Below are 25,050 nucleotides of genomic sequence, written 5' to 3'. Positions count from 1 at the left end.
AATGCCCTGCCTGCAACAGTAGTGGACTCGCCAACACTAAGGGCATTCAAATGGTCATTGGATAGACATATGGACGATAAGGGAATAGTGTAGATGGGCTTTAGAGTGGTTTCACAGGTCGGCGCAACATCGAGGGCCGAAGGGCCTGTCCTGCGCTGTAATGTTTTATGTTAATACCAGGAATGGATGGGTTGTTTAATGAGGAAAGGTTGGAGAGGTGAGGCTTGTATCCACTGGAGTTTAAAAGAGTAAGAGGCTACTTGATTGAAACATAAAAGATTCTGAGGGGTATTGACAGGGCCGATGTGGCGAGGATGTTTCCCCTTGTGGGAGAATCTAGAACTGGAGGTCACTGTTTAAAAATAAAGGATTACCCATTTGAAACGAAGATCAGGCAGAATTTGTTGTCTCAGTAGATCAGGAGTCTTTGGAGCTCTCTTCCTCAAAGGGTGGTGGAAACAGAGTCATTGAATATTTTTGAGGCAGAGCTGGGTAGATTTTTGGCAGGGAAGGGGCTGAAAGGTTGGGGATAGCTGGATGCAGATTTGAGGTTATATCAGATCAGCCATGATACTTATTTAATGGTGGAGAAGGCTTGAGGGGCCGAATGGCCTACTCCTTGTTCATATGTATGTTCAAGCTCAGGAGGGATTGGCTGCAGTACTTTAAAAAAAAAAAATTCTCCCACATGATGCCAGGGCCAGCATTTTTTGGCCATCCCTAATTACCCCTTGAACTGAGTACGTTGTTTCCAGTGGGTATTTAAGAGTTGCTGTGCGTATCTCTGTACTGGCTATGCCATGCCTTCAGTGATTTAAGACCATTTCTCCATTGAGCGCAGCACTTCAATATTATACAATATTTGTTTAGAATGCCGATGTTACAGTGCTGGCGTGACGCATCAAGTGTGTGACCCAAACACCGGGCAGTGTTTATGTCGAAGTGGATTTCAAGGTTACTTCTGCGAAAGCTGCTCAGTGGGATATTTTCGGTTTCCCTTATGCGAGCGTAAGTAACATTTACTGCTGTTGCTAAGAGAATATTATTTAGTTATAGTTACACACAACAGTTCACCCTTCTCATTTCTTTTTTTAAAAAAATATATTTATTAAAGTTTTTTAACAACACAATTTTTCTCCCTTACAAACAATAATCCCCCCCCCCCCCCCCCCCCCCCCCGGTAACAAAATAACAAAAAATCGCACTGAGCAAGATATATACATGGCTAAATGGTATACACATAGCTTTATACACTGGCTCTCTCCCGCACGTGCCAGTTTCCCCCACCACCCTTCTCATTTCAACCCTCACTCACACAATCTTAAGTATCAGATTAGATTATTTTTAATACTCCTCTTCATAAGGAGAATTTAAACTCTGAATAGCGATGTGTCAAAACTAATAAAGTCCAGATCATTAATGGCAATCACCATTATGATTAATGATTAACTGATCAGTGTTAACATGGTAGATTTATAGAGCCATAGAATGATAACAACACAGAAAGTAGACACATATCTTTCGAATGAGAAATCAGTGCAAAGACCTATCAACGTTCTCAGCTGGGAGGAAAGGATCCCATGGCACTGCTTTGAAGCAGAGCCGGGAAGTTCTCCCTAGACACTAGACCAATATTTATCCTTCAACCATACATGGTTGGGATGGGGAGAACAAAGAATGACTTGTGTGGATCAATCAGGATGGGGGCTGAATGGCCTTTGGTCATCGTCGTTTCAACCCAGCTGCAGAGATTTTCCCCATTAAAATAAATACAAGTTGTCACATTCCACCAGCACTTTGTTTGACCCACCTTACAGCACAGAAGGAGGCCATTCAGTCTGCACCTGCTCTTTCAAAGACTTATTGAATTAATACCCTGTGACGTTTTCCCCAACTTTTTGAAATTTACTATTTTTGATACCGCTTCTACTGTCCTTTCAGGCTTATACATTCTGGATCACTACAACTCACTGCATATATAAAAAAAACTCATCTTCCCTCTGATTTTGTTACCAACGACCTCAAATTATATTTGAACCTATGGAACTCCATGCTGCTTCTGTCATGGCACCATCACTTTCCTATCTCTAACACACAATTTAAACTTTGTCTTTGAATGAGTTACAAACATACAAACACACTAAATTGATAGGCAGGAAATGGCTATCTGGTTCCTCAGGAATGCCATTTAATCTCCTTGGAAGGAGTAGAAGCTAGTCAGTAGCTGGGTGTTAAAGAGATTAGTTTACTACAATGAGCATTTCCTGTTGATCTTTATCATATCGCCTAAGCTGTGAGTTGAACATTTTACAGCGTGTCACTGTAACAATGCTGGAACTCGACCTGAACTCTGCGATGACTCTGGGAGGTGCCTCTGTAAGGCAGAATTTGCTGGCAATCAGTGTGAACAGTGTCGCCCAGGATATCACTCATTCCCACTCTGTCAAGGTAAGAGTTTTGTTTCTTAATAACTGAAGCATTCTGGACTAAAATGTAGTGATTGTTTTATTCATGTATGGGATGTGGGCATCACCAATTTGAACACCACTGTATTGGGCTATTTTGTAAAGAGTCAACCACACTACTGTGGGCCTGGAGTCACATAAAGACCAGACCGGGAAAGGACGGCAGATTTCCTTCCCTAAAGGACATCAGTGAACCAGACTGGTTATTGCGACAATTGACAATGGTTTCATGGTCATCTTTTGACCTTTAGTGCCAGGGGCTGGATTCTCCGATTCTGCGGCTATGTCCGCAGGATCTGTCTGGCCTTACGACCAAAACGTCGGCGCCTCCCCTGCACTGATGCTCCGCCTGGTGGGGAGCTAGCTGCCACGCCGAGTAAAGCCCCCGTGGCTTTACCTGCGGATACGGCTGCAGAGTGGCCGCGCATGTGCATGGCGGTGGCCTGCGGGGGCTGCGCCGTACGGCATGTCATGGCCACGGACGCACCTGGCCTGCCAAAAACTGCCCCCCTCACCACATCTGGACCACCCTCCACCAGTCCCCCCAGCCCGCGCCGAAGTTCCCCCTGCCAGTGGAATGTCTTCCCCCCCCCCCCCCCCCGCCCCCCCCCCCCCCCCCCCCCCCCCCCCACAGTCACAGTCCGCAGCTGCCAATCAAGTTCCCCGAAAGTTGTGAGAACACGCACCCACACCGTCGGGGATTCGGCTGATCGGGGGAGGGCCTCCTGAGGCCGTCCCTATGGCGCGCAGTGTACTCCTCAAGTACTCCGTTATTGAGGGGCCGGAGCATTGGAAAATTCCAATATAAAATTCTAGCATAAAAACGCATTCTCCAGCAGATCGGCGAACGCGATTTCAGCATCAGCGATCGGAGAATCCAGTCCCAGAATTTCTATTGAATCCAAATTTCTTCATCTCTGGGATTTGAACCTGGGTACCCAGTTCCATCGAAGAGTCATATGGACTCAAAACGTTAACTCTCTCCACAGATGCTGCCAGGTCTGCTGCGTTTATCCAGCATTTCCTGTTTTTACCCAGAGAATTACCGTGGGTCTCTGGATTACTTGTCAAGTGACGTTACCAATTATGTCACCTCCTCCCCAAATTTGCATTTGTACATAGGTGCAAAAACACGTGGCTAAGTCTTTTTAAGCAACACCAGATGCCTGTCACTCAAGGAAGTTGAGGAGCAGCTGGGGGCTCTTTTTTTCTATAATTGGCAGCTGCTGATTTTTTTTTTCCATTGTAAAAGAACTCTGGGGATTGAAGTTACTTCAGAATATTACACGAGAGGTCTCAATCACTGCGGAAAAATTTACAACAAAATGGTGTTGGAACTGAAAGAACTGTTTTTGTATCTCGAGTGTTGTTGAAAGAATTCCAGCAGCAGCTGGTGACTGCTTCTTTTGGTTCTCCACTTGGGATTAGTCTTCTCTGAGGCCTACTCTTTCCAAGAGCTGGTGCAGACTCGGGGGGCCGAATGGCCTCCTTCTGCACTGTAAATTCAATGATAATCTATGATTAATCTAGGACAAAGGTTCGGCGCAACATCGTGGGCCGAAGGGCCTGTTCTGTGCTGTATTTTCTATGTTCTATGTACTCACTGAAGGGGCCTGACACCACTGTAATTGTGGACGGGGTTTAAACTTCCCAACCCTGCAATGGGGGGAGTTCTCTATTCGTTCATGGGATGTGGGCTGGGAGAGCATTTGTTGCCCATCCCTGAGGGCATTTAAGAGTCAGCCACATTGCTGTGGATCTGGAGTCACGTGTAGGCCAGACCGGGTAAGGACGGCAGATTTCCTTCCCTAAAGGACATTAGTGAACCAGATGGGTTTTTACGACAATCGACAATGGTTTCATGACCATCATTAGGCTTTTAAGTCCAGATTTTTATTGAATTCAAATCTCACCATCTGCCCTGGAGGGATTTGAACCCATGTACCCAGAGCATTACCCTGGGTCTCTGGATTACTAGTCTTGTGACAATACCAGTGTGCCACTGCCTCCCCCAGCAATGAGTGGGCCCACATCCTTACCTTGTGCCTGGGGAAATTGCTGAAATGGGAATGGTGGGGTGAATCCCAGGATTGGGTCCAGCTTGCCATTTTTAAAGGGCTTCTGGATCACCTGGGCACTGCTGATTAGAGATCAAGAGTTAAATTCTCTGGGCAAACCTGGAGTGTCAGCCTTGAATGTCCATTATAAATGGTTAATATCGCTGAGCTATGCTTTTCCAATAATGTTTATAAAGATTTGATGCCTGTGGAATAAAAGATCCCTGTTTTATAACCATTGTGCAGTTCACGTGCTTGAATCTCGCATAATATTTAGTTTATGACTTTTAAGAAAGACAAATACCTTAGCACTTTTTCATGAAATGAACTTACAGAACTGGCAAAAGCGAATAACCAGTGTTAAAGAAGCTACTCCCACCCCCAACCCTAACCCTAAGTATGCTGAAATCCATTTCTTCAGATTCATTCTTTACATTCCCGTTTATTGTCTTTGTTTTCATGATTTTAGCCACCTACAGAATCATTAAACCGCTGATTAGCCAAACCTCCTCTGCAACCTACATCCTAACTCACCAAGTCCCATCACCTCTGTACTCACTGACCCACACGGGCTCTAGTCCAGCAACACCTCATATATTTAACATTTGTTTTAAAATCGCTCCATGGTCGAATCCATTGGCCCAATAACACGCTTTTGAAGCAGCTTTATGATTATTGCATTAAAAACACTACATTAATCCAAGTTGCTTTTTTTATACTCATCCACTTTTCCCTGGATGACCTCCCTTCTGTTGTATTCTCATCTCTCAACCTTCCTGTTGGCATTTATTGTCCGCTCCAGCTACTCTGCACCAGCCTTGCTCCCTCCTCCATGTATCTAAATAGCTGCCATTTGTAGCCCCTGCCCTGTTCTATTTTGGCAGGGTCTCCCTCAGTCCTAACCTCTTCTTATGTCCTTCCCCCTCGCTGCCCACAATCACTTCATATCTTCAGACTTCATGGATTTGTTTCTGGTTTTTGGTGGCTGGTCAATCTGAGAGAATAGAGAAAACTGTTTTTAAGAAGGTGAAAGAAAAAATGTGCTGGCCATAGGGAAAGAGCAGGGGTAGCAGGGCTCATTGTGGTTGTTGGTGGTCAATCATCTCAGTTTGAGGACCTCACTGCAAGGGTAGTGTCCTCAACCCAAATACCTTCATTTACTTCATCAGTGACCTTTCCTCCATTTCATACGGTCAGATTTTGAGATGTCTGGTGATGATTGCACATTGCTCAGTTGGATTTGCAGCTACTGAGATAATGAAACACTCTGTGCTTGCATGCAGCAAGACCTGGATTATGTTCAAACTTGGGTTAATAGGTAGCAGGTAACATTCATGCACGCAAGTAGCAGGCACTGGGTCAGAAATGTGTACCATCTACACAATGCACTGTAGCGACTGGCCAAGTCACCTTCGACAGCATCTTCCGATACCAGAACCTCTACCATCTAGAAGGACAAGGCAAGAGGTAGATGGGAACATCGCCATTTATCTATAAGTTGCCCTCCAAGCCACACAGCATCCTGAGTTAGAACTATATTCCTTATTCTTTACTGCCATTGTGTCAAAAACCTGGATCTTGCTCTCTAACAGCACTGTGGGTGTATCAACACCATATGGACTGCAGGGGTTCAGGAAGGCAGCTCGCCCACCATCTTCTCAAGGGCAATTAGGAGTGGGGAATAAATGTTGTCCTAGCCAGTGACACCCTCAGCCAGTGAAAGAATGATAAGGGGCAGCACAGGCAGGATGAGCTGGATCGTCTCCCGCTGTGCCATGAGATTCAATGATTCTGTCTACAAATTTGTTTGATAGAGGTTTCCCATCACTTTGTTCTTTGAGCGGTAATTTTCGTACTATCGAGCTGGAATTAGGCCTGACAGAACAATCCCTTACTTGACTGGTGCAGTCATAATTAGGCCTTGGGCCTGGTTTTCCTTGATCCAGCGAAGTGCAGCGCGCAGCAGCAATGTCATCAACTCAACTTGATTGACAATCAGACTGAAGACAGGAGGAGGGAGCCGAGGGGCTGGTGGAAACCAGATCATAGGGTAAGGGGGAGAACGTCTGCTAGGCTGCTTGTAACCCTGGTTTCGCCAGGTTCCTCGGGGGAAGAGCACTCTGAGGGGTAAATCTCCCAGTCCACCCGCTGCAGGAATTGGCGCGGGCGACACTGACAATTTAACAGACTATTAAAAGGCCTGCTGACCTCGGGAGGGAATTTCCGCTCCCAGGAGGGCGGGATGGGAAAATCTCGCATTTAGAGTGGGAGCCTCAACAGCTGGAACTTAATGGGCTGGATTCTCCAAAAATGGGGCTGTGCCCCCCACATCAGCGTCAGAACGCTGGCGTTTCACTCTGGACTTTCCTTAAGAAAGTCCAGAATGATTCTCCTACCTGCAGGGGGCTTGCAGGGCCCCGGAGTGCTTCTCGCACCTCTGGCTGCGGATACGGGGCCCTGCACTTGCGGTCGAGAATCTGCGCATGCACACGGTGGCGGCCTGCGGTGGCGGCCCCGTGCGACATGAACTCGCACTGCGGACCGTGATGGAACAAGTAGGTCCCCCCGAGATTGCGCGCGCCTGCGGATCAGTGCCGCCCGATCGCTTGCCTGGCCGTCCATGAGGCCCCCCCCCCCTGCTGAAGGATCCCCCCCCCCCCCCCCCCGCCCCCCACCAGGGCGGCCGCGGACTGAGTCTGCAGCCGCCACCCGAGGTTCTTGATGGCCGATACGTGGTTGGAATCATGCCGTCGGGAATTCGGCCTGTTACCCTCGGTGAATCGCGCGGGGGGTGTCTCTGTCAATGGCCCCCTACCCGCACCGAGTAGACCGCGCACGCGCGATTCGCGAGTGATTCTCCGGGGACCGGAGAATCGCTTCAGCGGCGCTGGCCACGATTCCCGTGGGAACGCCCATTCTCCGCCCCCGTGCCGTACGCGATTCCGGCGCCGAGGCTCAGGGAATCCAGCCCAACAGTTTTTGAAAAAGGCCTTTATGAATCCGGTGGCTGGTAAAATTCCAGTTTTATTGTGTGCTGGTGTTCCCAGATCACCACACTGGAGGCTCAAGAAGCGGCTGAAAATCTCGGTCAATGTGTTTGATTTATTTTTCAGTAATGCTGTGAACATTCTTTGCTCTCTCTTTGTTGATAGCATGTGAGTGTTCGGCTGATGGCTCTTATGATTCTGAATGTGACCGGATCACCGGAAAGTGTAACTGCCGACCACATGTCACTGGACAGCGGTGTAATACTTGTGTCTCAGGAACATACAACTTCCCTACTTGTCAAGGTAACAAACTTTATTATTGTTGTTGTATCTCTCCTGTGAGAGATTGCTTGTGTGGAACAATTAAAATAATCCTGTATAAATGATCTAATTTTGGTGTGATTAATTTAAACTTAAATAAGGAGATTTTCAATGTGTGCAGCAGATTGCTAGATAAAGGTTGCCTTAAGACCATAAGGTGGAGGAGCAGAAGTAGGCCATTCGGCCCATTGAATCTGTTCCGCCGTTCAATGGAATCATGACTGATTTGATATGATGTGATAATCCTCAACTCCATTGTCAGCAGACTCCTAAATGACCCTCTTATGGAGTGACCTCATTAACACTACACCCTGTATGCTTCATCCGATGCCGGTGCTTATGTAGTTACATTGTATACCTTGTGTTGCCCAATTATGTATTTTCTTTTATTTCCTTTTCTTTTCATGTAATTAATGATCTGTTGAGCTGCTCGCAGAAAAATACTTTTCACTGTACCTCGGTACACGTGACAATAAACAAATCCAATCCAAAGCAATCCATCTCCCTGTCGTATCCCCATAACCCTTGATCCCCGCACTGATTAAAAATCTCTCTAACGCAGCCTTGAACATTCTTAACGGCCCACACCCTCCACAGCTCTCTGCAGTAAAGAATCCCACATTCACTAATCTCTGAGAGAAGAAATTCCTCCCCATACTCTGAGATTATTCCCCCTGTTCCTGGACTCTCCCAAAAGGGGAAACATCTACCCTGTCAAGCTCCATGAGAATCCTATATGTCTCAATAAGGTCACCTCTCACTCTTCCGAACTCCAATGAGTCCAGGCCCAATCTACTCAACCTCTCCTCAGAAATGAAAATGAAATGAAAAATGAAATGAAAATTGCTTATTGTCACAAGTAGGCTTCAATGAAGTTACTGTGAAAAGCCCCTAGTCGCAACATTCCAGCGCCTGTTCGGGGAGGCTGGTACGGGAATTGAACCGTGCTGCTGGCCTGCCTGGGTCTGCTTTCAAAGCCAGCGATTTAGCCTCCGGCCCGTACACCATATCCCCGAATCCCTTTATTCTTTAGAAAGGCATCTATCTTTTTCTTAAAAACGTTTAAGGAAGGAGCCTCAACTGCTTCACTGGGCAAGAAATTCCAGAGATTCACAACCCTTTGGGTGAAGAAGTTCCTCCTACACTCCGTCCTAAATCTACTTCTCCTTATTTTGAGGCTATGCCCCCTAGTTCTGCTTTCCCCGACCAGTGGAAACAACCTGCCCGCATCTATCCTATCTATTCCCTTCATAATTTTATATGTCTCAATAAGATCCTCCCGCATCCTTCTAAACGCCAAAGAGTACAGTCCCAGTCTACTCAACCTCTCGTCATAATCTAATCTCCTCAACTCTGGGATCAACCTAGTGAATCTCCCCTACACTCCCTCCAGTGCCAATATGTCCTTTCTCAGGTAAGGAGACCAAAACTGAACACAATACTCCAGGTGCGGCCTCACCAACACCCTATACAATTGCAGCATAACCTCACTAGTCTTGAACTCCATCCCTCTAGCAATGAAAGACAAAACTCGATTAGCCTTCTTAATCATCTGTTGCATCTGCACACCAACTTTTTGCGACTCGTGCACCAGCACACCCAGGTCCCTCTGCACAGCAGCATGTTTTAACATCTTACCGTTTAAATAATAATCCATTCTGCTGTTATTCCTCCCAAAATGGATAGCCTCACACTTGGCAACATTGAATTCCATCTGCCAGACCCTAGCCCATTCACCTAACCTATCCAAATCCTTCTGCAGACTTCCGGTATCCTCTGCCCTTTTTGCTTTACCACTCATCTTAGTGTCGTCTGCAAACTTTGCCACATTGCACTTGGTCCCCAACTCCAAATCGTCTATGTAAATTGTGAACAACTGCGGGCCCAACACTGATCCCTGAGGGACACCACTAGCTACTGATTGCCAACCAGAGAAACACCCATTTATCCCCACTCTCTGCTTTCTGTTAGTTAACCAATCCTCTACCCATGCTACCACTTTACCCTCAATGCCATGCATCTTTAGTTTATGCAGCAACCTTTTGTGTGGCATCTTGTCAAAAGCTTTCTGGAAATCCAGATATACCACATCCACTGGCTCCCCGTTATCTACTGCACTGGTAACGTCCTCAAAAAATTCTACCAAATTAGTCAGACATGACCTACCCTTTGTGAACCCATGCTGCGTCTGCCCAATGGGACAATTTCCCTCCTGGTGCCCCGCTATTTCCTCCTTAATGATAGATTCCAGCATTTTCCCTACAACCGAAGTTAAGCTTACCGGCCCATAATTACCCGCTTTCTGCCGACCTCCTTTTTTAAACAGTGGTGTCACGTTTGCTACTTTCCAATCCTCTGGGACCACCCCAGAGTCTAGTGAATGTTGATAAATTATCACTAGTGCGTTTACAATTTCCCTAGCCATCTCTTTAGCGTGGCCGATCCACCTAGCCTGCAAATCTTTGGGTTGTGGGGGCGAAACCCACGCAGACACGGGGAGAATGTGCAAAGTCCACACGGACAGTGGCCCAGAGCCGGGATCGAACCTGGGACCTCGGCGCCGTGAGGCAGCAGGGCCAACCCACTGCGCCACCGTGCTGCCTAGATTCATAGATATTTGTTGGCAAGGGGATTAAGTGTCACAAAACCAAGGTTGAGTAATTAGATTTAAGATACACACCAACAGGACCTGATTGAGTGGCAGAATAGGCCTGAGGGGCTGAATACAGTCCTGTATGATTCTATCATTCTACTGTTGTATCAAAAGCGTAACCGCCGGCACACAACCAGGCCAGATGTCAGTGTGGCTCCAGACTAAGAGGTACTCTGTGTTGTTTAACATATGTTATGAGGTATTTAATGTTATTGAACATTTCTGTTCCTAATTTGTGGTATTCCTTTCAGGTACTGACTGCCATTCAGCTGGTACAGCAAATCATCCTTCTTCGATTCATTTTGTAAGTATTTCTTGTGTTTCTGAAGTTAAAGTACGCGGGTTTGCGATGTATTTTTGGCACAGGTACAAGTGAGATGGCCACAGAGATCTGCCCCATGCTGAGAGTTAATGGACCGTTGCCAATGGTTACGGCTCCCAAGGATCTTCCACGTCTCTGGTTTCTGCTCTGGCTCAGATCCAACTGCACGAGACCAAACTAGTAATGATTTACACAAATGTGCTTTCAAGTGAAGTTTATAAAAACACCAGCAAACTTGTGCAGAGGGAAACATTTGAATATTGTTATTACAAGTGTTTGTGAATTGCAAATTAAACATAGAACATAGAAAAATACAGCACAGAACAGGCCCTTCGGCCCACGATGTTGTGCCGAAATTGTGTCCTAGATTAAGAACAAATTAATCTACACCCCATCATTCTACCGTAATCCATGTACCTATCCAATAGCTGCTTGAAGGTCCCTAATGTTTCCGACTCAACTACTTCCACAGGCAGTGCATTCCATGCCCCCGCTACTCTCTGGGTAAAGAACCTACCTCTGACATCCCCCCTATATCTTCCACCATTCACCTTAAATTTATGTCCCCTTGTAATGGTTTGTTCCACCCGGGGAAAAGGTCTCTGACTGTCTACTCTATCTATTCCCCTGATCATCTTGTAAACCTCTATCATGTTGCCCCTCTACTTGTGGCCTCAACACTCCGTGGCACTGTGCAGGGGCTGGATTTACATTGCTGGGATCGGGTCTGAATAGATCCAGGCAGCTGAAACCAAATGGCACTGACATCACCATTTGTGACATGAGGAAGGGGGAAGGTAAAGCTGGGAACCTGCCTGGATTTGTGTTCAGGCCAACTGAAGTCATTAAAAGCCTGTCTTTTTAACTGCCTCAGTTTTTTGTGGAAGCAGCAATCTTTCAGGAGCTGTCTGCCTCAGACTGGCTAAGCGCAGATACGGATCAAGTCGACTGTGAGTTGGTGAGGCATGAAAAGTTAACCAAGGTGGAAGTGTAAAGGCTGACCAGAGCTGAAAGGGTTCCCGTGTTGAAGGAAAGGTTGCAGCAATCCATGATTAGAACTTTGCCAGTTTAAGGAAGGTGTGGGGGGGGGGGGGGGGGGGGGAGAGGGGCAAGGGGCATGAAGGAGACCCCAACCTGAGCATGTGTCACATCGCTGAGAGTTTTCAGGATAATTCCTTAGAGTTGTAGGTTCTAGAGTCAACCAGGGAGCAGGCTATTCTAGACCTGGTAATGTGCACTGAGTCAGAATTCATCAATAACCTCGTGGTAAAGGGGTCGTTCGTGATCACAACATGGTAGAATTTCATGTTCAGTTTGAAAGAGGGAAGTCCATGACTAGTGTTTTTGTGGTGAGCCACGTATGGCTACCTAAGTCTGTTGTATATATGTTCTACTGTTCTATTAATATTGTTATCTCCACTGTTGTATATACTTACTGTTATTGCTGTTCTGCTATTGGTTGTTGCTGTTGTACTGTTGGAATGTTATTATTGGTGCTGCTGTTGGCTCCGCCTGTGGCTCCGCCCAGCTGTGGAGGTATATAGCCTGTTTACATAGAATTTACAGTGCAGAAGGAGGCTATTCGGCCCATCGAGTCTGCACCAGCTCTTGGAAAGAGCACCCTACCCAAGGTCCACACCTCCACCCTATCCCCATAACCCAGTAACCCCACCCAACACTAAGGGCAATTTTGGACACTAAGGGCAATTTATCATGGCCAATCCGCCTAACCTGCACATCTTTGGACTGTGGGAGGAAACCGGAGCACCCGGAGGAAACCCACGCTCACACGGGGAGGATGTGCTGACTCCACACAGACAGTGACCCAAGCCGGGAATGGAACTGGGACCCTGGAGCTGTGAAGCAATTGTGCTATCAGCCCTGCAGTGCGGGAACAGCTCCAGGTCGGCACATATTTAGCTTATTAAAGCATCGGTTCACTGCTTCTCAGCGTCTCGTCTGAATTGATGTCTATCAGTTTTAAACCTAAATAAATGTAACTATGAGGTTTTGAAGGCAAATTGGCTAAGGTGAACCGGGAAACTAGGTATGAAGGGTGAATTCTTCCAATAAATTGGGGAATTTCATTAAAAGACATGACAGTGGATAGGCAATGGCTAACATTTAAGGAACAAATCCAGGCATAGGAACAGTTATACGTTCCTTTTTGACACAAAAACACAACAGGAAAAGTAGCCAACAATGGCTTACAAAGGAAATTAAAGATACATATTGTAGGCTGTTTCCCACGGTGTGAGGGTCGTTCAGCCTTCCTGGTCACGACCGAACTCATTCATTTATGCTCGAAGGATTTGGCTTCCATTGATGAACCGCACTGATGGAGGAATATTAATACAATCGACACAGGTTTGCTGTTTTGAATAATTAGAGTGTGTTCATTATGTACACCGATTCTACGAACGATATTTGTGTGGCTGGTAACAAAACAAATAACTTCACCTTGGACTTTACTGAACTCGGCCCCTCTGGGTTCCCTTACTCACGATTGTTAAACCCCCCAAATTGCCTAAGGTTTGTTCAGATGTGAGAGATGACTCTCCACATAGTGTTGGGTTGAATATTCCGCAAAACATTTACCCCATCCTGAACCCTCTGGTCAAATATCTCGGGGTTGTACTTGTTTCTTGGGGGAGACAACTCCCTTCGGTCTGGTTGTAGAGGAAAGGCAAGAGAGAGAACCAAACGCTGCTCTGATGTACTGACCTTGTCGAGCTGTACGCCTCGCGTCCCTTTTTTTGTTTCACTCCAAGGGCTTGACACCAGCTATACCATTTTCTGCCTGATCTACCCAGACGGGGAAAACAAACCCACAAATTGAATCTGAAACAGGAAAGGAGAGGTCACCCTGTTAGGGGTTTTTGATAGGCCTCCGAAAAGTTCCAGAGATGTAGAGGAGAGGATTGCAAAGATGATTCTGGATAGGAGCGAAAGCAACAGGGTAGTTGTTATGGGGGACTTTAACTTTCCAAATATTGACTGGAAACGCTATAGTTCGAGTACTTTAGATGGGTCCGTTTTTGTCCAATGTGTGCAGGAGGGTTTCCTGACACAATATGTAGATAGGCCAACGAGAGGCGAGGCCATATTGGATTTGGTACTGGGTAATGAACCAGGACAGGTGTTAGATTTGGAGGTAGGTGAGCACGTTGGTGATTGTGACCCCAATTCGATTACGTTTACTTTAGTGATGGAAAGGGATAGGTATACACCGCAGGGCAAGAGTTATATCTGGGAGAAAGGCAATTATGATGCGATGAGGCAAGACTTAGGATGCATCGGATGGAGAGGAAAACTGCAGGGGATGGGCACAATGGAAATGTGGAGCTTGTTCAAGGAACAGCTACTGCGTGTCCTTGATAAGTATGTACCTGTCAGGCAGGGAGGAAGTGGTCGAGCGAGGAAACCGTGGTTTACTAAAGCAGTCGAAACACTTGTCAAGAGGAAGAAGGAGGCTTATGTAAAGATGAGACATGAAGGTTCAGTTAGGGCGCTCAAGAGTTACAAGTTAGCTAGGAAGGACCTAAAGAGAGAGCTAAGAAGAGCCAGGAGGGGACATGAGAAGTCTTTGGCAGGTAGGTTCAAGGATAACCCTAAAGCTTTCTATAGATATGTCAGGAATAAAAGAATGACTAGGGTAAGAGTAGGGCCAGTCAAGAACAGTAGTGGGAAGTTGTGCGTGGAGTCCGAGGAGATAGGAGAGGTGCTAAATGAGTATTTTTCGTCAGTATTCACACAGGAAAAAGACTAGAAGGGCTTGAGGTTCATAAGGAGGAGATGTTAGCAATTCTGGAAAGTGTGAAAATAGATAAGTCCCCTGGGCCGGATGGGATTTATCCTAGGATTCTCTGGGAAGCTAGGGAGGAGATTGCTGAGCCTTTGGCTTTGATCTTTAAGTCATTTTTGTCTACAGGAATAGTGCCAGAAGACTGGAGGATAGCAAATGTTGTCCCCTTGTTCAAGAAGGGGAGTAGAGACAACCCCAGTAATTATAGACCAGTGAACCTTATTTCTGTTGTGGGAAAAGTCTTGGAAAGGTTTATAAGAGATAGGATGTATAATCATCTGGAAATGAATAATTTGATTAGAGATAGTCAACACGGTTTTGTGAAGGGTAGGCCATGCCTCACAAACCTTATTGAGTTCTTTGAGAAGGTGACCAAACAGGTGGATGAGGGTAAAGCAGTTGATGTGGTGTATATAGATTTCAGTAAAGCCTTTGATAAGGTTCCCCACGGTAGGCTACTGCAGAAAATATGGAGGCATGGGATTCAGGGTGATTTAGCAGTTTGGATCAGAAATTGGCTAGCTGGAAGAAGACAAAGGGTGGTGGTTGATGGGAAATGTTCAGACTGGAGTCCAGTTACTAGTGGTGTACCACAAGGATCTGTTTTGGGGCCACTGTTGTTTGTCATTTTTATAGATGACCTGGAGGAGGGCGTGGAAGGATGGGTGAGTAAATTTGCAGATGACACTAAAGTCGGTGGAGTTGTGGACAGTGCGGATGGATGTTACAAGTTACAGAGGGACATAGATAAGCTGCAGCGCTGTGCTGAGAGGTGGCAAATGGAGTTTAATGCTGAAAAGTGTGAGGTGATTCATTTTGGAAGGAATAACATGAAGACAGAGTACTGGGCTAATGGTAAGATTCTTGGTAGTGTGGATGAGCAGAGAGATCTCGGTGTCCATGTACATAGATCCCTGAAAGTTGCCACCCAGGTTGAGAGGGTTGTTAAGAAGGTGTACGGTGTGTTAGCTTTTATTGGTAGAGGGATTGAGTTTCGGAGCCATGAGGTCATGTTGCAGCTGTACAAAACTCTGGTGCGGCCGCATTTGGAGTATTGCGTGCAATTCTGGTCGCCGCATTATAGGAAGGATGTGGAAGCATTGGAAAGGGTGCAGAGGAGATTTACCAGAATGTTGCCTGGTCTGGAGGGAAGATCTTATGAGGGAAGGCTGAGGGACTTGAGGCTGTTTTCGTTAGAGAGAAGAAGGTTAAGAGATGACGTAATTGAGGCATACAAGATGATCAGAGAATTAGATAGGGTGGACAGTGAGAGCCTTTTTCCTCGGATGGTGATGTCTAGCATGAGGGGACATAGCTTTAAATTGAGGGGAGATAGATATAGGACAGATGTCAGAGGTAGGTTCTTTACTCAGAGAGTAGTAAGGGCGTGGAATACCCTGCCTGCAACAGTAGTGGACTCGCCAACACTATGAAATGAAATGAAAATCGCTTATTGTCACAAGTAGGTTTCAAATGAAGTTACTGTGAAAAGCCCCTAGTCGCCACATTCCGGCGTCTGTTCGGGGAGGCTGGTACGGGAATTGAACCGTGCTGCTGGCCTGCCTTGGTCTGCTTTCAAAGCCAGCGATATAGCCCTGTGCTAAACATCCTCAGTTCTAAGGCCATTCAAATGGTCATTGGATAGACATATGGACGATAAGGGAATAGTGTAGATGGGCTTTAGAGTGGTTTCACAGGTCGGTGCAACATCGAGGGCCGAAGGGCCTGTATTGCGCTGTAATGTTCTATGTTCTATTGGTCACCTGGACAGAAAGCTTTGTTCTGTTGCGTATTGTTTTCCTGCACCTCGTCGAGCTGGTATTGCAGAATAAAAGAAATTCCTGCGCTGGGATATTATATGACATGTAAACTGCCTTCGGCTCTATCGTCTCCTAGATCACATCAAACCGGTGGATGTCATTGTCTCCTTAGCCAATTTGGAGCCGGCTATTAGGTGTTCACAGTCTCTGTTGGATGGGGTTGGATTTGGTTTAGAAATAGAAAAGTTTTGTCCTTTCTGATCTTGAGACCGACAGCCTGTATCTTAAACAGGGTTCCCTTTCCCATAACTGAGATATTCCCTGGGGAAAACGTGGATGAAATAACGATGACCCTACAATATTACTGAAAAAAGTAGCAAGCCTGAGGATTGGGAGAAGTTTGGAATTCAGCAAAGGAGGATCAAGAGATTGGTTAAGAGGAGAAATATAGAATGTGAGAGTAAACTTGCAAATTACATAAATCAGACTGTAAAAACTTCTATCAGTATATAAAAAGGAAACGATTAGTGAAGACAAATGTAGGTCCCTTACAAACTGCAACAGGAAAATTTATAATAGAGAACAAGGAATTGGCAGAGTAATTAAACAACCATTGTAGTTCTGGCTTCATGGAGGACGACACAAATAGCATACCAGAAATGCTAAGGAATCAAGGGTTTAATGAACAGGAAAAATTGAAAGAAATTAGTACAAATAGAAAAAACATTGTTGGGGAAATTAAAGGATCTGCAAGCTAACAAATCCCCAGGGTCTGATCTACACCCAAACAGACTAAAGGAGTTGGCCATGGAAATAGTGGTTGCGTTGGTTGTCATCTTCCGAAAAATTCTGGAACAGCCCTGGCAGATTGAAGAGTGGTAAATGTAACCCTGCTATTTAAAAAAAGGAGGGAGGGAGAAAACAGGGAATTGTAGACCGGTTAACCAAATATCGATAGCAGGGAAAATGCTATAGTTTATTAGAAAGGATGTGATATCAGGACAGATAGTATCAGTAAGAAGTCTTACACCAGGTTAAAGTCCAGCAGGTTTGTTTGGAGTCACTAGCTTTCCTTCATCAGGACCTGATGAAGGAGCTGTGCTCCGAAAGTTAGTGACTCCAAACCTGGTGAAAACGGAAAGCTAGTGACTTTAACCTGGTGTTGTAGGATTTCTTATTGTGCCCACCCCAGCCCAACGCCGGCATCTCCAACAACATAGTGTTAGGGAACAGGTTTTTTGAAGAACCGGTGGTGTGGTGTATTTGGTTTTGGATAAAATCCAATATAAGAGGCTAGTGTGCAAAATTAAAGTGCATGGGGTTGAGAATTAGTTATCAGACAGGAAGCAGAGAGTAGGAATAAATGGGTCTTTTTGGAGGGGCAGATGGTAACTTGTGGCATACTACAAGGATCAGTGCTTGGGCCCCCGCTATTTACAATACATATCAATGATTTGGAAGAGGGAACCAAATCTAGAGTGGGATTCTCCCTCCCGCCGTACCCGTTTTTTGGTACGGCACGTTTCCGCTGGCAGCGGGATCCTCCGTCCCGGCCGCCAGCCAATGGGATTTCCCATTGTGGGCACCAGCACGCCATCAGGAAATCTGCGGGCATGCTCTGCCGGCGAAGCGGAGGATCCTACCGACGGAGAATCCCGCCCCTAATATTTCCAAATTTGCTGATGACAGAAAACTAGGTGGGACTGTGAGTGGTGAGGAGGATGTAAAGAGGCTTCAAGCTAGTTTTGACAAGTTAAGTGGGTGGTCAAACACATGGGCAGGTGCAAGATAATGTGGATAAATGTGAAATTATCCATTTTGGTCGGCAAAGCAGAATGGCAGAGTATTATTTAAATGGTGGTAAATTGGGAAATGTTGATAAATAAAGGAATCTGGGGGTCCTTGTATACCAATTACTGAAAGCAAACATACAGGGACAGCAAGCAGTTCAGAAAGCAAATGGCATGTTAGTCTGCATTGCAAGAGGATTTGAGTACAGGGGCAAGGATGTCTTACTGTAGCTGTACAGGGCCTTTGTCAGACCACATCTGGATATTGTGTGCAGTTTTGGTCTCCTTACCTGAGAAAGAATGGGCGGGATTCTCCGTCCTCCCGCCGGGTCGGAGAATCACCGAGGCGCCGTGCGAATCGCCGAGACCTTCGCCCACATCTGCCACCTGATGGGGTTGATTTAGCACAGGGCTAATTCGCTGGCTTTCAAAGCAGCCCAAGGCAGGCCAGCAGCACGGTTCAATTCCCGTACCAGCCTCCCCGAACAGGCGCCGGAATGTGGCGACTAGGGGCTTTTCACAGTAACTTCGTTTGAAGCCTACTTGTGACGATAAGCGATTTTCATTTTTCTGATGGCACACCCGGCACCACGTGGGACCGGGGGTGGACATGCCCTCCCGGTGGCCGTCAAGGTGACGGTTGCCCTCAACTTCTTCGCGACGGAGTTGTTCCCAGCCATGAATAATGAAAATGAAAATCACTTATTGTCACGAGTAGGCTCCAATGAAGTTACTGTGAAAAGCCCCTAGTCGCCACATTCCGGCACCTGTTCGGGGAGGCTGGCACGGGACTGGTACCATCGGTGCACAGGTGCATCCGGGCCGTCACCGACGCCCTGTGCGACATCACGGTCCGATATATACAGCGCCCTGTGGACCGCACCCACCAGGATGCCCGCGCAGCAGGTTTCGCTGCTGTTGCCCAGATCCCCGTGGTGCAGCGGGCAATCGATGGAGTGCACATCGCCATGCGGCCCACCTCGGAGGAAAGGGCCATGTGCCTGAACAGGAAGGGTACATATTGAATGAACGTGCAGGTGGTCTGTAACAACCGGATGAGGATCCTGCACGTCTGGGCCCGGTACCCTGGCAGTGTCCATGACTCCTTTATACTGTCCCAATCATTCATCCCCGCCGTGTTCGAGGGAACCTCCCTCCGGCTGAGGGGCCGGTTGCTGGGCAACAGGGTGTCGTGCCTGTCTGTCCCCTGTGTGCTTGTGTCCTGTGTCGTCGTGTCGTTACTGGACTGGAGCTGCGAGAGTCCCTGTGGGCTGGCCGCCCGGGCACTGGCCGGGGGCAGACCGGTTGATCTGCGTCGGGTGGCTGTCCAGGCGGTGGACGCGGACGGTGTCTGCCCGGTTCGCCCGGTTGATCTGCGCCGGCTGGCCGTCCTGACGCTGGCCGGGGACGGCGTCTGCCAGGTGCTCCGGGACAGTCACCGCGTGGCCCTGCGACACACAATATTGAGGGGGTGTCTGAGAGGGCGGAGGGGAGAGGGCGGAGGGGAGAGGGCGGAGGGGAGAGGGCGGAGGGGAGAGGGCGGAGGGGACAGGGCGGAGGGGAGAGGGCTGAGGGGACAGGGCTGAGGGGGAGGGCTGAGGGGAGAGGGCGGAGGGGACAGGGCGGAGGGGAGAGGGCTGAGGGGACAGGGCTGAGGGGGAGGGCTGAGGGGAGAGGGCGGAGGGGACAGGGCTGAGGGGAGAGTGCTGAGGGGAGAGGGCGGAGGGGACAGGGCTGAGGGGAGAGGGCTGAGGGGACAGGGCTGAGGGGAGAGGGCTGAGGGGAGAGGGCGGAGGGGGAGGGCTGAGGGGACAGGGCGGAGGGGAGAGGGCGGAGGGGAGAGGGCGGAGGGGAGAGGGCGGAGGGGAGAGGGCGGAGGGGACAGGGCTGAGGGGACAGGGCGGAGGGGAGAGTGCTGAGGGGACAGGGCGGAGGGGAGAGGGCTGAGGGGACAGGGCGGAGGGGAGAGGGCTGAGGGGAGAGGGCTGAGGGGAGAGGGCTGAGGGGAGAGGCCGGAGGGGGAGGGCTGAGGGGACAGGGCGGAGGGGAGAGGGCGGAGGGGAGAGGGCGGAGGGGAGAGGGCGGAGGGGAGAGGGCTGAGGGGACAGGGCGGAGGGGAGAGTGCTGAGGGGACAGGGCGGAGGGGAGAGGGCTGAGGGGAGAGGGCTGAGGGGAGAGGGCTGAGGGGACAGGGCGGAGGGGACAGGGCGGAGGGGACAGGGCGGAGGGGACAGGGCTGAGGGGAGAGGGCTGAGGGGAGAGGGCGGAGGGGAGAGGGCGGAGGGGGAGGGCTGAGGGGAGAGGGCGGAGGGGGAATGCTGAGGGGAGAGGGCAGAGGGGACAGGGCTGAGGGGAGAGGGCTGAGGGGAGAGGGCTGAGGGGAGAGGGCTGAGGGGAGAGGGCGGAGGGGGAGGGCTGAGGGGAGAGGGCGGAGGGGAGTGGGCGGAGGGGAGAGGGCGGAGGGGAGAGGGCGGAGGGGAGAGGGCGGAGGGGACAGGGCTGAGGGGACAGGGCTGAGGGGACAGGGCGGAGGGGACAGGGCTGAGGGGAGAGGGCTGAGGGGACAGGGCGGAGGGGACAGGGCGGAGGGGACAGGGCGGAGGGGACAGGGCTGAGGGGAGAGGGCTGAGGGGACAGGGCTGAGGGGAGAGGGCGGAGGGGACAGGGCTGAGGGGAGAGTGCTGAGGGGAGAGGGCTGAGGGGAGAGGGCGGAGTGGAGAGTGCTGGGGGAGAGGGCAGAGGGGAGAGGGCGGAGGGGACAGGGCTGAGGGGAGAGGGCTGAGGGGAGAGGGCTGAGGGGAGAGTGCTGGGGGAGAGGGCAGAGTGGAGAGGGCGGAGGGGACAGGGCTGAGGGGAGAGGGCAGAGGGGAGAGGGCGGAGGGGAGAGGGCGGAGGGGACAGGGCGGAGGGGACAGGGCGGAGGGGAGAGGGCTGAGGGGAGAGGGCAGAGGGGACAGGGCTGAGGGGAGAGGGCTGAGGGGAGAGGGCTGAGGGGAGAGGGCTGAGGGGAGAGGGCGGAGGGGGAGGGCTGAGGGGAGAGGGCGGAGGGGAGTGGGCGGAGGGGAGAGGGCGGAGGGGAGAGGGCGGAGGGGAGAGGGCGGAGGGGACAGGGCTGAGGGGACAGGGCTGAGGGGACAGGGCGGAGGGGACAGGGCTGAGGGGAGAGGGCTGAGGGGACAGGGCGGAGGGGACAGGGCGGAGGGGACAGGGCGGAGGGGACAGGGCTGAGGGGAGAGGGCTGAGGGGACAGGGCTGAGGGGAGAGGGCGGAGGGGACAGGGCTGAGGGGAGAGTGCTGAGGGGAGAGGGCTGAGGGGAGAGGGCGGAGTGGAGAGTGCTGGGGGAGAGGGCAGAGGGGAGAGGGCGGAGGGGACAGGGCTGAGGGGAGAGGGCTGAGGGGAGAGGGCTGAGGGGAGAGTGCTGGGGGAGAGGGCAGAGGGGAGAGGGCGGAGGGGAGAGGGCGGAGGGGACAGGGCGGAGGGGACAGGGCGGAGGGGAGAGGGCTGAGGGGAGAGGGCAGAGGGGACAGGGCTGAGGGGAGAGGGCTGAGGGGAGAGGGCTGAGGGGAGAGGGCTGAGGGGAGAGGGCGGAGGGGGAGGGCTGAGGGGACAGGGCGGAGGGGAGAGGGCGGAGGGGAGAGGGCGGAGGGGAGAGGGCGGAGGGGACAGGGCTGAGGGGACAGGGCGGAGGGGAGAGTGCTGAGGGGACAGGGCGGAGGGGAGAGGGCTGAGGGGACAGGGCGGAGGGGACAGGGCGGAGGGGACAGGGCTGAGGGGAGAGGGCTGAGGGGACAGGGCTGAGGGGAGAGGGCGGAGGGGACAGGGCTGAGGGGAGAGTGCTGAGGGGAGAGTGCTGAGGGGAGAGGGCTGAGGGGAGAGGGCGGAGTGGAGAGTGCTGGGGGAGAGGGCAGAGGGGAGAGGGCGGAGGGGACAGGGCTGAGGGGAGAGGGCTGAGGGGAGAGGGCTGAGGGGAGAGTGCTGGGGGAGAGGGCAGAGGGGAGAGGGCGGAGGGGACAGGGCTGAGGGGAGAGGGCTGAGGGGAGAGGGCTGAGGGGACAGGGCTGAGGGGAGAGGGCAGAGGGGAGAGGGCGGAGGGGAGAGGGCGGAGGGGACAGGGCGGAGGGGACAGGGCGGAGGGGAGAGGGCTGAGGGGACAGGGCTGAGGGGGAGGGCTGAGGGGAGAGGGCGGAGGGGACAGGGCGGAGGGGACAGGGCGGAGGGGAGAGGGCTGAGGGGACAGGGCTGAGGGGGAGGGCTGAGGGGAGAGGGCGGAGGGGAGAGGGCTGAGGGGAGAGGGCTGAGGGGAGAGGGCGGAGGGGACAGGGCGGAGGGGAGAGGGCGGAGGGGGAGTGCTGAGGGGAGAGGGCTGAGGGGACAGGGCTGAGAGGACAGGGCTGAGGGGAGAGGGCGGAGGGGAGAGGGCGGAGGGGACAGGGCTGAGGGGACAGGGCGGAGGGGAGAGTGCTGAGGGGACAGGGCGGAGGGGAGAGGGCTGAGGGGACAGGGCGGAGGGGACAGGGCGGAGGGGACAGGGCGGAGGGGACAGGGCTGAGGGGAGAGGGCTGAGGGGAGAGGGCGGAGGGGAGAGGGCGGAGGGGGAGGGCTGAGGGGAGAGGGCGGAGGGGGAATGCTGAGGGGAGAGGGCAGAGGGGACAGGGCTGAGGGGAGAGGGCTGAGGGGAGAGGGCTGAGGGGAGAGGGCTGAGGGGAGAGGGCGGAGGGGGAGGGCTGAGGGGACAGGGCGGAGGGGAGAGGGCGGAGGGGAGAGGGCGGAGGGGAGAGGGCGGAGGGGACAGGGCTGAGGGGACAGGGCTGAGGGGACAGGGCTGAGGGGACAGGGCGGAGGGGAGAGGGCTGAGGGGACAGGGCGGAGGGGACAGGGCGGAGGGGACAGGGCTGAGGGGAGAGGGCTGAGGGGACAGGGCTGAGGGGAGAGGGCGGAGTGGAGAGTGCTGGGGGAGAGGGCGGAGGGGAGAGGGCGGAGGGGACAGGGCTGAGGGGAGAGGGCTGAGGGGAGAGGGCTGAGGGGAGAGTGCTGGGGGAGAGGGCAGAGGGGAGAGGGCGGAGGGGACAGGGCTGAGGGGAGAGGGCTGAGGGGAGAGGGCTGAGGGGACAGGGCTGAGGGGAGAGGGCAGAGGGGAGAGGGCGGAGGGGAGAGGGCGGAGGGGACAGGGCGGAGGGGACAGGGCGGAGGGGACAGGGCGGAGGGGAGAGGGCTGAGGGGACAGGGCTGAGGGGAGAGGGCGGAGGGGAGAGGGCGGAGGGGACAGGGCGGAGGGGAGAGGGCTGAGGGGACAGGGCTGAGGGGGAGGGCTGAGGGGAGAGGGCGGAGGGGACAGGGCGGAGGGGAGAGGGCGGAGGGGAGAGGGCGGAGGGGGAGTGCTGAGGGGAGAGGGCTGAGGGGACAGGGCTGAGAGGACAGGGCTGAGGGGAGAGGGCGGAGGGGGAGGGCTGAGGGGACAGGGCGGAGGGGAGAGGGCGGAGGGGAGAGGGCGGAGGGGAGAGGGCGGAGGGGAGAGGGCGGAGGGGACAGGGCGGAGGGGACAGGGCGGAGGGGGGAGTGCTGAGGGGACAGGGCGTAGGGGACAGGGCGGAGGGGACAGGGCGGAGGGGACAGGGCGGAGGGGACAGGGCTGAGGGGAGAGGGCGGAGGGGAGAGTGCTGAGGGGAGAGGGCGGAGGGGGAGGGCTGAGGGGAGAGGGCGGAGGGGGAATGCTGAGGGGAGAGGGCAGAGGGGAGAGGGCGGAGGGGACAGGGCTGAGGGGAGAGGGCAGAGGGGAGAGGGCGGAGGGGACAGGGCTGAGGGGAGAGGGCAGAGGGGAGAGGGCGGAGGGGACAGGGCTGAGGGGAGAGGGCGGAGGGGACAGGGCTGAGGGGAGAGGGCGGAGGGGACAGGGCTGAGGGGAGAGTGCTGAGGGGAGAGGGCTGAGGGGAGAGGGCGGAGGGGAGAGGGCTGAGGGGAGAGGGCGGAGGGGAGAGGGCTGAGGGGAAAGGGCTGAGGGGAGAGTGCTGGGGGAGAGGGCAGAGGGGAGAGGGCGGAGGGGACAGGGCTGAGGGGAGAGGGCTGAGGGGAGAGGGCTGAGGGGAGAGGGCAGAGGGGAGAGGGCGGAGGGGACAGGGCTGAGGGGAGAGGGCAGAGGGGAGAGGGCGGAGGGGACAGGGCTGAGGGGAGAGGGCAGAGGGGAGAGGGCGGAGGGGAGAGGGCGGAGGGGACAGGGCTGAGGGGAGAGGGCAGAGGGGAGAGGGCGGAGGGGACAGGGCTGAGGGGAGAGGGCGGAGGGGACAGGGCTGAGGGGAGAGTGCTGAGGGGAGAGGGCGGAGGGGACAGGGCTGAGGGGAGAGTGCTGTGGGGAGAGGGCTGAGGGGAGAGTGCTGAGGGGAGAGGGCTGAGGGGACAGGGCTGAGAGGACAGGGCTGAGGGGAGAGGGCGGAGGGGGAGGGCTGAGGGGACAGGGCGGAGGGGAGAGGGCGGAGGGGAGAGGGCGGAGGGGAGAGGGCGGAGGGGAGAGGGCGGAGGGGGGAGTGCTGAGGGGACAGGGCGGAGGGGACAGGGCGGAGGGGACAGGGCGGAGGGGACAGGGCGGAGGGGACAGGGCTGAGGGGAGAGGGCGGAGGGGAGAGTGCTGAGGGGAGAGGGCGGAGGGGGAGGGCTGAGGGGAGAGGGCGGAGGGGGAATGCTGAGGGGAGAGGGCAGAGGGGAGAGGGCGGAGGGGACAGGGCTGAGGGGAGAGGGCAGAGGGGAGAGGGCGGAGGGGACAGGGCTGAGGGGAGAGGGCAGAGGGGAGAGGGCGGAGGGGACAGGGCTGAGGGGAGAGGGCGGAGGGGACAGGGCTGAGGGGAGAGGGCGGAGGGGACAGGGCTGAGGGGAGAGTGCTGAGGGGAGAGGGCTGAGG

General features: G+C 52.8%; 1 protein-coding gene across 3 annotated transcripts in view; it reads left to right on the top strand.

Annotated features, from left to right (window-relative positions):
• The window catches only part of lama3 (laminin, alpha 3), an 858,151-nt gene that overhangs the window by 497,181 nt on the left and 335,920 nt on the right, over positions 1-25,050 (top strand). For all 3 annotated transcript variants that reach the window (XM_072468523.1, XM_072468524.1, XM_072468522.1), the window contains exons 13-16: positions 871-1,008; positions 2,314-2,448; positions 7,675-7,812; positions 10,735-10,787. In XM_072468523.1, coding sequence (XP_072324624.1) covers positions 871-1,008; positions 2,314-2,448; positions 7,675-7,812; positions 10,735-10,787 — 464 coding nt within the window. The remainder of the gene's footprint in view (positions 1-870; positions 1,009-2,313; positions 2,449-7,674; positions 7,813-10,734; positions 10,788-25,050) is intronic.

The sequence above is a fragment of the Scyliorhinus torazame genome, chromosome 11, assembly GCF_047496885.1.
Source record: "Scyliorhinus torazame isolate Kashiwa2021f chromosome 11, sScyTor2.1, whole genome shotgun sequence".
Classification (NCBI taxonomy): domain Eukaryota; kingdom Metazoa; phylum Chordata; class Chondrichthyes; order Carcharhiniformes; family Scyliorhinidae; genus Scyliorhinus; species Scyliorhinus torazame.
Note: the sequence above shows the minus strand (reverse complement) of the source record. Positions and strands in the feature narration are given on the sequence as shown.